The sequence below is a fragment of the Cavia porcellus genome, unplaced genomic scaffold, assembly GCF_034190915.1.
Source record: "Cavia porcellus strain 051 isolate PalLab524CR breed Dunkin Hartley unplaced genomic scaffold, mCavPor4.1 scaffold_5, whole genome shotgun sequence".
Taxonomy (NCBI): domain Eukaryota; kingdom Metazoa; phylum Chordata; class Mammalia; order Rodentia; family Caviidae; genus Cavia; species Cavia porcellus.
In genome coordinates this window covers 30,349,113-30,361,739 of record NW_026947488.1, presented here as the reverse complement: position 1 = coordinate 30,361,739, position 12,627 = coordinate 30,349,113, and the positions used below count along the sequence as shown (strand labels likewise).

Sequence of the window (12,627 nt, the reverse complement as noted above, 5' to 3'; positions counted from 1 at the left end):
TAGTATCCACTAGGAGGTTCCTGAAGGGACAGCTTCTCTCTTGATGAAATTTGCTAACTCAGTAATACTAGCCCTGAGATGTGGGATCAACTCTCTTTCTGAAACAAAGTGTAATTTAGGTGCTCACAGGGATTATGTATGGGAACCGCAGAAAGGGCAGGGTGAGGGCAAATTCTCAATGGCTCAGCATCATAACGTTTGGCTTCCAACAGCAAGGTGGGAAGCGCCACAGATCCGAGGTTTACCTGTCCCTTCGGAAGCTCTGAGACACCAGCCTCACCTCATCTCACAGCTGGGTGCTGGGCAGAGTGGGCCCCTGGCCTTGAACCCAGCCCGCCTCAGCTGCCTCTGCCATCTCTGACTGACCGGGTAAAGAGAGGGAGGAGAACCCGAACCACACTCGGCCACTGTCCACTCCCTGCCCAGTTGTAGAGGCTCGGTGGCCCGGAGATCTGCACTGAAAGGGCCTGACTTTCACGTTCAGCTGCCCTGCCTTGGGCGCATAGTCTAGGAACCCAACCTGCTTCCCAGTGGGATTGCGCCGCCGTCACGGGACAGTGTGTGACCCGAGGGCAGTCCCACACATTGTCAGCACGATGTGACACAAGTACTGGCTGTAGCCAGCAGCGGGGGTCGGGAAGGGTGGCGTTTAGAACGGATTCCCAAGCCAGACTGGACTAGAATGTAGGCTCAAACACTTCCTAGCTCCATGATACTGGGTAAATCGCGTAAACTTCTCTGTGCCTCAGTTTCCTCGTCTGCAAAATGGGAGTAACAATCCTGCCGGCCCGCGGGGTAGTTTGGAGGTGTTGCTGTAGTCACTGCCAGCGGCACTGTTCTCCCAGAGCTCCGCCCAAGGGCTCCGACCCCAGCACCGGGTTTTGCCTACTCATCCTGGCTCCACAGGCCCACCGCCCCTCCCGCCGACCCGCAGGCCTGAGTCACCGCGCCGGGAGTGGCGCGCGCCCCGCCCGCCCGCGACCTGCGCACTCACCCTGAGTCAGCGGCCGGGCGCGACCACTCCGGGAGCGCGGAGAGGAGAGGAGCGCGACAGGGCGCCCCCCAGCGGACACCGCGGCCGGGGACGCACCACGGCGGCAGAGAGACGCGCGCGGCGTGCGCCCCCGGCGGTCGCGCGGAATGGTACGGCCCAGCGGGGTAAAGCAGGGGACGCGGCCGGCGGCGGCGTGGTGACAGCGGGATGGGGCTGCGGGCTGGCGGGGCGCTGGGCGGGGCAGGAGCCGGCGCGGGCCGGGGGGCGCCCGAGGGGTCGGGGGCGAGCGGCGGCGCGCAGGGAGGCAGCATCCACTCGGGCTGTATCGCCGCTGTACACAACGTGCCGCTGAGCGTGCTCATCCGACCGCTGCCGTCCGTGCTGGACCCGGCCAAGGTCCAGAGCCTGGTGGACACTATCCGGGTAAGGCCTGGGGAGGCCGCCGGTCGGAGGGAGGGGAGGGAGGCACGCAGGACTCTCGACGCGACGGCTACGGGTTCCGCGGGAGGCGATCTCGGCTGTGTGACCTTGAGCAAGCGTGTGGCCTCTCTGGGCCAGGAGCTCTCGAGAAACAGGGACTCGGATTTAAAAACTAAAGTAAGGATTACTAAACTGCAGTGGCCTGGTAGCTGTTTAGGTCCCTTAGCTCCTCCTGCGGCACTATGAGGCAGACGCTGCCCCTCTTAACTGACAAGCCAAGGCACAGGAAGATTTAAGGCAAATTGCTCAAGGTCAGAGCAGCGTGGCCACCACTTATCCAAAGATAAGCTGTGTGCTCCACTCTGGCCATAACAGTCAGGGGCAGTGGACCTAAGTGTGTCGTGTCTGCTGGGAGGGCCTTCTCTGAACCTTAAATGGTAGATGAGGGTCTGCCCAATCACAGAAGGTGGGTGCTCAAGAATGTCCAAGTGACGCTGGCAGGAACTGGGTGTGAGAGACACAGGGACTAATGAGTCAGTGAAAGCCTACATGCTTCCTGTGTCCTCCTAGACCCTTGGAAGGTGAGTGTGTGAGACTCCTAAGCCCTGTGGAGCATCAGTGCAGCCAGCTGATGTGTCTTTCAGCCCTAGAGTTTGCTCTGTCCCCATTTCCTCTGGCCACTTCCCCAGATAGCCACAGGCCCTGACCCCGGGTAGCGCAGGTATCTTTCTGGATAACACTTAGAGCTGTCCTATGTTTACTTGAGTGTTTTGCTACTTTAGTGTCTGTCTATAGTTGCACCACATAAGCAGGAGATGCTGCTGCTTTGTAGGGGGACTGTCTAGCCCCATGTTGTCTCTCCACAGCTGGGCCTCTGTATACACTCCTCCCACCCCTAGTAGGAGACCGTTCAGCCTCTCTGTTGTGTCTAACTCCCCGTCAGTCTTCCTTTTTCAAGCTCAGCCTCTTTCCTGCTCACCCTAGCAGGTAAGGGACCTCCAAGATCCTCGAAGCCACCTGTGTGCCGAACAGCATAGCTGTCACCCCACTGGGTTCCAATGACTTTTCTTTTTCCTTTTTTTTTATCGGTACCAGGGATCGAACTCACGACTGCCTGCTTGCAAGGCAGGCGCTTATGCCGCTGAGCTAAATCCCCAGCTCCAATGACTTTTGTAGGCACCTATCTCCCATGCTGGAACTGTGAGGCAAGGGCCACCAGGTCTGCCTTTGCTGACTTACCACCTGGAGTCATTTGAATGGCCACAAACTCCATGGCTTCAAGCCAGGCTTGGTGCCATACACCTGAAATCCCAGCACTCAGGAGGATTGCTGTGAGTTCAGGGGCAGCCTGAACTAAATAGCAAAGCTTTGTCTCAAAAAACTGAAAGAAAAATAAACTTCCTGGCTTCAGACATCACAAATGTATTATTTTATAATCTGTGGAACAAAGTATGAAGTGGGTCTTACTGGACTAAAGCGGGGTCAGTAGGGCTGCGCTGTTTTCTGGAGGTCCTGAGGGACAGCGTCCCAGCCTTTCCCAATGTCCAGCACCACTTCCCAGGCTCATGGCCTCTTCCTCATCCTCAGACCAACAGTAGCAGCTTGAGCCCATCTCAGCTCATGACCCACCTCTGCCACCTCTCTGTTCTGCTTTTAAGGGCCCTGGTGATAACAGTCAACCCATCTCCTTGCCTGAAGATCCATCTGCAGAACTCCTTTTGTGTAAGGTGGCAATCACAGCCTCTACGAATGGAAACTCGTCACCACCACACACCCTCCCACCACTCACACTGACCCACACAAGGCCTTCCCCTGCCCTATCCTCATTTAATGGATGAGTGTCTGTGTTTGGAAAAACTGAGCTGGCTGCAGAGATTCCCCCTCCCCTGGTTTGTTAGGTTCCTGAACCCCGGCTCATGACTGCTAGACCTCATTACTGAATAGCCAGCCGTGCAACATCCTCGTTTAATGAACCTATCAGAGCAGCTTCCCCAGGACCCTAGGGCTCAGCAGGAGGCCTGGGCGTGCACACTTAGTAGGGTCTCCAGTGTACCTAGCCTTTCCCTACTTAGAGGATGGCCTTCTTCCACCTGGCTGCTGGGTCCTACCAGGAAGTCACCTAAGAGTCTTCCCTTGTGTCCCCTTTTCACCAGAGCCTTCTGATCTGCCTCCTAAATATGTACCAACCTGTGTGCCCCTCTGTGTCCCAGCCACACCAGCATACAGGCTGCATCTTCTCCTGCAGACACACAGAGGCCTGGCCTCTGCCCTTGTCCACCCTGTAAGCTGCTCTCACCTTTCTAGAATGGCACTGAACTGTGCCATTGTGAATGCTCCAGGGCATTCGCCTGCTCCAAGAAACAAACCTGCTGACCTTCCTGTCCTCTCCTCCTCCACCACTTCTGAGCTCCGATGTCTCACTGGCCTTCTTGTCCCTCCAGTGCAGTGGACTGTTCTCACCTCAGAGCCTTTGCATTGGCTGTTCCTTGAACCTGGAGGGCTCTTCCCTTGGGTAATACAGGCAGGTGTTACTGAATGCATTCCCTGTACCAAGCATTGCTGGAAGCTGGTTCAAGTGTCCTGTTACTTATCCCAGTGGCTCTATGATGTGGGTCTGTTGTTTTCACCCCCACTTAATAGATGGGGTAACTGAGGCACAGAGGTTAACTGCACATAGCTGGTGAGTAGCAAAACCAGGTTTGAACCCAAGCAGCCAGGCTCTAATTTTGTACTACATCTCTGGCTCTCTAAGAGGATCTCTGCTTCCTTGTCACCTCAAAGAAGCCTTTGGACCTCGCCCATGTCCCTTGGGTTACTGTCTTCATAGCACTTGTCACTCAGACATTCACTCTCACCCCATCCACCCTCTTGGGCCACAGCCCATAAAGGCAGAGGCTGGGCCCGGGTCGGGCGTATAGATGTGTGTTTCACAGACCATCTCTGGGGCGAGAAGACCCTTGTTTTTGGCCTCTGCCCCTTGTCCTGAGATTCAGGCAGCCTGCAGTAGTCCTGGACATTTAACAGCATCCTGTTTGTGCTGTTTGAATCTCCCTGTCACTCACTGGCATCCCCCTCTCTCTCCAGGAGGACCCAGACAGCGTGCCGCCCATCGACGTCCTCTGGATCAAAGGGGCCCAGGGTGGCAACTACTACTACTCCTTCGGGGGCTGCCACCGCTATGCGGCCTACCAGCAACTGCAGCGAGAGACCATCCCCGCCAAGCTGGTGCAGTCCACCCTCTCAGACCTCCGAGTGTACCTGGGCGCGTCCACACCGGATTTGCAGTAGCAGCTTCCCTGGCACCTGCCACTGCCACATCCAGGAAGACACCTGGTCCCCAGCGGGTGGGCCACACAGAAGGGCCAGCAAGGGCGCCCTCTTTGCACGTGAGAGTCGGCACCATCTTTACTGGCCGCCAGGCCTGGGACTCACCTAAGTAGTATGGGAACCCCTGTTCCCACCTCGGCCCTCGGCCCTGAACGAGGTGGTGGATCTGGAGATTCCCAAGGACAAGGACCTTCTGTAGTGTCTTATTCCATCCTATTAAGTGGACTGCCCAGCTGCAGATAAAGACAGGCCTAGGTGACAAGGACTTGAGCAAATTCTGGAGGCAAATAGCCAAAATGCTATTGCTTCGGTAACTCAACAAAGATAGGGTTTAGAACTCTAAAATCCTTTTGCCCTCATTGATGTTACTTTATGGTCATAAGATGGCTGCAGTGTCTCCAGGAATCATGTATGTGTTCAAGAAAGAAAGGAGGAAGGGAAGAGGAAGGGCCAAGCCCACTGGACCTGGCAACTTCCATCAGAAAGTATAATCTGTCCTCGGTCCCCTGTATATTTCCATTTAGGTCTCCTTGGCCTGAGCCAAATACTATTGTCCTAGCTTTGAAGAAAGCTAACACAACAGGGAACAGCATTGCCATGGCTGAGCACACCAGTCATGTTCCATCTCCTGGGACTGGCACTCTGCCTCTTGAAATAAACTTTTCTTACAGGAAAAAAGAGGAACTGTGTATCAGCTTTGCTGTGTAACAAACCACCCCTGAACATAGCCCCTAGAGGTTACTGTCCTACCCACAATTTCTGGGTTGGAAATTTGGGCTGGGCTGTACTTCTGCTGGCCTTGCCTAAGGTCAGCATGAGGCCGCAGACATTTGTCACCTTGGCTAAGGCTAGATGGATTAGGATAGCTTCATGTGCTTGTCTGGCTGGTGACAGGCTGTTGGCTGGGTGGCATGGTTCTCTTCCAGGTGGTGCCTCTACTAAGCTAGTTTAGGCTTATTTACATGGTGGCCTTGAGGTTCCCATAGTAGAAGTAATAAGAACTGTAGCCTAAGGACCAGGACATTGTCACTTCTGAATTCTTTTGGTCAGGGGAAGTTGTAAGATTTGCCCAGATTCAAGGGATTAAACATATTACACCTCTAGACAGGAGGAGCTACAGAGAACTTGGGGCAGTTGACACCCAGACTTACTGGTTGTCCTTCATGAGTTCTTCTGTGTGGGTAAATCACAGTGTCGCACACCCCCTGCCCCACCCAGTCTAAGACACTGAGATCGAGGGGTGGATGCAGTAGGGGCACTGTTGTCCACCCTAGTGTGGCGGGGGGACACTCCAGAACAGCTTCTGGAAACTAGAGTCTTGAGGAAGTGGGGCAGAGGGAGGTAGGCCTTAGCGTCACTGCCCCTGGGAACTCAGTCACTCAGCATTTTCAAGCCTCAGTTTGCCCAGCTTAAAAGCAAGGACAATGGCTTTTCCACCCACTGGGAACAGGATTGAAAAGTGATAGAATGCAGTGTTTTAAATGCAAAGCAATACCTTGCATTGGATCTTGGAGGAAAAAACACACTAAGACAACTGGTCTGGATTTTAGTTAATGATTGAATACCAGTATTGGTCTGTGGGTTTTGATCCGTGGTTTATGGTAATGTAAGGAGGTGACTTGCTGTTGGGGGGGGAGCCAGGTGGAAAGTGGATGGGGGACCTCTTTGTACTATCTGCAAATTTTCTGTGAATCTAAAGTCATTCCAAAATAAAGGCTTATTTAATTTTTTTTAAAGATGAATGCAGCTGCTTTAGACCAGTGGTTCAGGTTCTCTGTCTGGGCTCCGCCCTCAGACCTCACTCAGCAGGGCTGGGCCAGGCCTGGGAATGTTTGTTTCTGAAAAGGTCGTGGGTTATACCAAGGGAGCTGTTCGGGGACCACAACCCGGAACTGCTTGTTTATTCTGTCTCAGTTATTTTCAAATGTGACACCATGGTGATTCCTCCCCTTACCCCCATCCTCCTGGGGCCGGTATGAGAGGTCTGTGTTCTGGGACCTTGCTCCCTTCCCTGGAGAACGAACTCAAGGTGCAACCGGACTGTATACCTGAAAGTTTGTAGCGCGGGTCAGGGACAATAGAAGAGGGCCGCTTTGTAAACACTGGTGCAAGGAGCTACTGTTGAACTCTCTGCACCCGCGCCCACTGGTCTGGGCCAAGAGTCTGGTTGCTCGGGAGGTAAAGGCTTTTCCTTCTTTCAGATAAAACCCAAAAGTCAAGCACTGGGAGGCGTTCCCAGACAGAGTGGTGACGTATCAGGAGAGAAGAGGAGCTGGTCTTCAAAGGGTTTTACCCACTGAAGGCTGAGCTGCGTTTCCCTTTTCCATCAGTAGGTGGCGCTGCTTTCCTACCCATAGCAAGGCTGAGCGCCACCTCCACCTTCAACCCCTTCTGCAGAGACAGCTTTAAGAATGGGCTGGATAGATAAGGCCAGGCTGGTGGGGTGAGGACCGCCCAGTGCCCACAGAAGCAGGAGAACACCTGAAGCCTGAGGCACGCCTGAAGAGGAGACCCAGCTGGCAGTCTGGAGTGTCTGGTGCCACTTGTCCCATGTGCTCTTGTTCTGTGGACTTGCAAACATCATGGCGTCTCCAGCCCCCATTTCCTGCCTACCTGGTGGGGGGAGGGGTGTCTGCAAAGAAGGCACCTACCCCAAACAGCTCCTAGGTCCCACCTGGCTGGACCGCGTGCCCTGTGGGTCTCCCATATGTCCCCACCCGAACAGACCTCTGCTCCAGAATGTGAATTCAGAGAAGGACAGTGTGTGGGTCCCTGGAGCCACTTGCTGCTCTGTGAACCCCCTTTGCCATGGGAGATTTAAATGTTTTATGTTCAAACTACACATGAGTATATTAAGATATTAAAATGTTAAATTAAAAAAAAAAAAAACGCTAAAGGCAAGCTAAAGTCCACCATGGTCCGGGTCCTCATTATCCCTTTGTCCTTTGGGGCAGTTACCTTCATGAATTTGGCATATGCCCTTCCACACCTCAATCTTGGGGGAGGGGGGGTGAAATACACTTTTTCTTTTGTTTTTGTTTGGGGAATGCATCTGGGGCCTACACACTGAGCTATATCTCCAGCCTTTATTTTTTTTTTTTTTTTCTTTTTTTGACACAGTGTCTCACATCACCAAGTTGCCTAGGCTACACTCAAAGTTGGGATTTTCTAGCCTCAGCCTCCAAGAGTGCTAGAAATTCAGATGTGTACCACTACACCTGGCAAAATGCTTCTCTTTTTGTGTTACTTGGCACATTTTTCTTCTGCCTTCCTCAGCACAAATCCCCAAATTCTGATCGCTGGTCAGAGGAACTTCTTTAGCAGGCTTACCCTCACTGCCAGTCCCCTTTCCCGTTTTCTTCTTAGCATTTTTCACTCTGAAATTATTGTCTGTGTCTGCGGCTGCCGCACCTACTAGGATGTAAGTCATGGGCAGGACAAGACCTGTCTTGCTTTTCACTTCCTGATACATAGTACCAACTGCATAAATAGCTGTTGCATGAATAAATTTGCTGTCACCAAGCCTTCTTTTTCCTTGCCGTGGTGTCCACTGCACGACTCCAGCCTTTTCCCAGCCAGCTCTGTGAGGGGCCCTGAGCCTTGCTGTGGCCCTGCTCTGCTCTCCCGCCCACTCGCAGAGTGGGGCGGCCACCCCACTTCTCGGACTGCCGGGTTGCTCTCCAGGGCCAGCTCACAGTGCTGACCCACAGTGAAGGGGTCAGCACTCCGCAGTGCTCCTGAGCCTTTCTTCAGTCGTGAAACTGGTTGAGAACCGAAGAAAGCCATGAGCTCTCCCCCAGAAACACTTATTTTGGGCGATCTCCCAGGCTCCTTGTACTTACCGGCCTCCTCCGGGGCCCCTGGATCAAATGCTCAGAAGCCTAATTGTCCCGGGAGGCCACACGGAGGCGCATGCAGTTGGGGCCTGTGAATGAATGAATGGGCTCGGATTTTGTAAGGAGTAGAGTAGAACCCTGACCTGCGTGCAGTCATTAAAGCAGCTCTGGGTGGCCCAGCCCTGCCTGTTGGGGGCCAGAGGGGACCAAGGGGGACCCTGTGGTGGGGTTGGGCAGCTCCTTCTGCCAGTGCCCGAGGGTGGGGCCACACCTGGCATCTAGATCACAGCAAAGGGGGGGAGGGGTGACTGCGCAGAGATGCAGGGTGCTGAGAGACCCTGCTGGCCCCGGTGCCCAGCGCGTGCTCAAAGTGCAGCGGCGTCCAGTGCCACCCAGCCCCGGGCCCCTCAGGACCGCACGGTAAGCGGCCGCAGCCTGGCTTGCACGCTGAAGCCTCACAGCAGTTCTGAGAGGAGGAGGCGACATACATGATCCTCCCCTTTGGACCGCCGGGTAAACTGAGGCCGGAAGCTGCGCGGCACCCCCGCGGCGCCCCCGCCGGCTCCTGCCCGCGGCCCCTTTCCCAGCCTGACCCGCCTGCCTGACAGATGACCCTGGCTGCCGCCAATCCATTGGTTCCAGCTCCGGGGCCGCGCAGAACAAAGCGCGCTTTGTGGTAGGCCGTCCCCTCCGGGCGGGCGCCCGCCGCCGGGACCCCCTCCGGAACCCGCCGCGACGCCCAGCCGACAGCCGTGTAATGTCTTCCAGGCCGCCCGCCCGCCCGCCCGCCCGGCCAGCCTACCTGTCCCGGGCCGCGAGCTGTGGGCTGCAGCGGGTGGCCTCGCCTCGTCCCGCCCTGCCGCCGCCCGGTGGGCAGCGCCGGTCACTAGCACTGCCCGCACCACCGCAGCAGGGGTCCTCTGTGGCTGCAGACCAGGCTCCAGGTGGACAGACCTGGCTTTGAATTTGTGCCACTTAGGAAGTGTAAGACCTCCGGGCTCACAACAATAGCCAGCGTTTAATGGACAACTATGATGAGCAGAACGCGGCTCCGCGTTTCATTAACGGCCTTGTAACGATCCTTGTGGCAAACTTGGAATGGAGGAGGGACCAGGGCTCCAGATGTCCTGGGGGCAGATTCACGCTCTCCGCCTCAGTTTCCTTGTTTGTAAAACAAAGATAAGCACAAAAACCCACCAAGTGCCTTGCTCCTTCCCAGATGAGGACGCAGGGGCCAGGAGCAGGCCTGTGACTGGTGTGGGCCTGTCTCTGAGGCCTCCTTCTGAGGAAGAGGTCGGGGGACGGGGAGGCAGAGAGGAACGCCATGCCCAGAGGCACACTGAGGCCTGCAGAGGGGAGGAGGCTGCAGTTATTACCTCCAGCAGGTGAGGCTCAGAGCTGAAGCCCCTTACCCACCACGGCAGGGAGGAGGCAGAGCCAGGAATCAGCCTGGGCAGGCCCTCTCTGGAGTCTGCTCGTGACCACACTACATTCTGTCTCTGGAAGGTATATCAGCATCATTTTGGGATCCCCAAACTATGGGAGCTAGAAGGGTCTTCTGTTTTAATTCAGCAAATATGTATCAAGAATAGACTAAAATTTACGTCATATCCTAACACCTGCTGCTTAAAAGTACTTGAGAATCAAGTTGAGAAAACAATTCCAGGCGCCTCACCATCAACATCCAAAATAACAAAATAACAGCTCTTTCCTAGCTCATTTCACTCCAGCCAGCCTGGCTACCTCTGGGTCCCACTTGCTTTCTGACCTCAGGGCCTTTGCACTTGCTCTTCTTCTGATCAGAACCCATTCCCTGGTTCTCCTGGCTCCTTTGCATCCTTCCAGTCTCTGTTCAAATATCACTTCTCTTGAGAGGCTTTGCCTTGCCTTTCCACCTCTCTAGTGGCCTCCCCAATCATCTCACCTGCTTTTTCCCCCTTCAAATTAGTATGGTATCCTTTTGTTTACCTTACACTGTACTCTGTCCTGCCACTCCACCGGCATATACACTCTACAAGCCAGACCTGGTGGGCAGGACAGCTAAGACTTGGATGAAGGGTCCAGAAGAAAGCAGACTATGCTAGGGACACTTGGGCTGCCCCAAGGAGAGATGTATCTGTGGGCCCCAAAGCCAGGGGATCTCCAGAAAGATATAATGAAGGTCTTTCCCATACACTTAGTATTTAGATGTGGAAAGGACTATGTCATAACGTAGTGAGTTGCCGGTCTTAGGAGCAGGCAGAGCGAGACAGAATAACCTCTGGTCAGGACCTCCAAAATGCTGGGCCACGTTGAATGAATGCATTCATACCACAGGTGTGTAGATAGTCATTCTGTTGCTCATTCGCTCATGCATTCATTCTGTCTCCTTTCTGTCCGTTTACTCCTGACTTTAACCTTTACTGTGTGGTTGGTGGTCAGCTTGAGCACTTTGGTCACCCACACAGCATCTGTACCATGACTTACTTAGTATCTTCAACCATCGGAAATAGACGCATACATGTTAAAACAGACTTTAAGGTACAGTTTAGAGACAATGAAACTTACCCATTACAGATGTTACTGCATGATGTGTTGTGACAAATGCACACAGCCCTGCTACAGTTAAAATACAGAACATTTCTGTCACCCATGAATTCCTCGACCACCCTTTGTGATCGAGCCCCATTGCCGCTTGAATCCCTTCATCAAAGTTCCAAAGGTTTCTTCTCAGTACTGGGACTGCTTCAAACTCCTGCCACCAATGTCCACAAAATCAAAAACTCTTGTGACAATTAAAATGTAACTCACCAAAACAACTACAGTGAAAACAAAAACAAAACGAACCTGGGTCAAATCTAACCAGTAATGTTGTTGACAGAAGCTCCGAGTTCCAGACCAGCCCTCTCTGGGGTGGGGGTATCACTGGTTACCGGCCTTGGCAAGGACTGAGAAAGGAATGACTTTCTCACCACAGATTTATGGAATCTGTTGATTGGTCGCTGTCCACCGATGTCATCTTTTATTCACTCCCCACCCCAAGCCCAGGCTCCACATTTAGGAACCATGACAACTCTTCAAAGCTTTTCATCCCCACCCGTGCATTTATTCATACGATGCCCCTCAGGACAGGGACCCGAGCTACACAGAAAAACTGCATCCACCTCGAGGGTGGTGTGATGCACAGGTCTGTTGAACAGGTGCTGTGATGACTCAAGCACTCATCTACTTGAAACACTAAGCTGTCGCTCTAACAAAATCTACGTAAGCAAGCAAGGAAGGCTTCCCTGAGGAGGAAACAGACACCTGACCGAGCTCACTGTCCTTCCACTCACTTGGCAGATTGGGAAACGGAGGCACAGAGCAGTACCATGTCTTATTCAAGACCATGTGTGAAGGAGAGAGAGAGAAATGAGAGACGGGCAGAGCCCAGGTCCCAACACGGCTCCATGGGCTGGGTGGGGCCCCAGGGCACAGGCAGAGGTAGCCTGGGAGCCCGGAGTCTGGAATCCATTTGATCCGGCCAGCAACATTTTCCCAGGGAGAAGTGGGAGGCCCTGGCCCTGACCCTCCCCCACCACCATCTGCTCCCTGTTTATTTATTTATACTTAAGTCTCACCTCCCAACCCTGCCGGGGACACCAAACATACCAGCATCCCTGCAGAGAGGGCCCAAGAGAGACTGTCAACCCCCATGGTCAGGCAGAGCCAGGTCTAGAAACTCACATCCCAGCTTAGCCGTTCCTGTGGTGTGGGCCACTCTGTCTCGGTTTCCCCATCTGTAAAATGGAGTTAATACCAGAGGCCAGGTAAAGCCCTCTGGACACTAGGCTAGCACAGTACAGTTGTCCTGTTCCCCATCTCTGCAGAGGGCAGTGTGGCACTACTGTACCCAAGGGCCTCCAGTGGGGTCCATGAGGGCCACACTTCTGTTGCCTCATGCCAGCCAAGGCCACCGCAGGACAGAATGCCACGCCTTTAGATCTCTCAGTCAGGATGGTCCCTGGACTCTTCTGGATCAGAGCTCGCAATGTCACCTCTGCTCATTCACGGCCACCCCTGCGAGGCTGG

The 12,627-nt window shown here is 54.1% G+C and overlaps 1 protein-coding gene across 1 annotated transcript; it reads left to right on the top strand.

Moving 5' to 3' along the window:
• Positions 1 to 1,168: 1,168 nt before the first annotated feature.
• Positions 1,169 to 6,477, top strand: Srxn1 (sulfiredoxin 1). Its single transcript, XM_003476765.4, has 2 exons — positions 1,169 to 1,417; positions 4,499 to 6,477. Exons 1-2 carry the CDS (start codon positions 1,202 to 1,204, stop codon positions 4,700 to 4,702), a joined length of 420 nt encoding a protein of 139 aa, XP_003476813.1. The 5' UTR covers positions 1,169 to 1,201; the 3' UTR covers positions 4,703 to 6,477.
• The last annotated feature ends 6,150 nt before the right edge of the window (positions 6,478 to 12,627 follow it).

Bases quoted from the DNA above. Each gene is read 5' to 3' on its own strand.
- Srxn1 (XM_003476765.4), top strand. From the start codon at position 1,202: ATGGGGCTGCGGGCTGGCGGGGCGCTGGGCGGGGCAGGAGCCGGCGCG. The intron at 1,418-4,498 runs GTAAGGCCTGGG...CTCTCTCTCCAG, and splicing joins GCCTGGTGGACACTATCCGG to GAGGACCCAGACAGCGTGCC.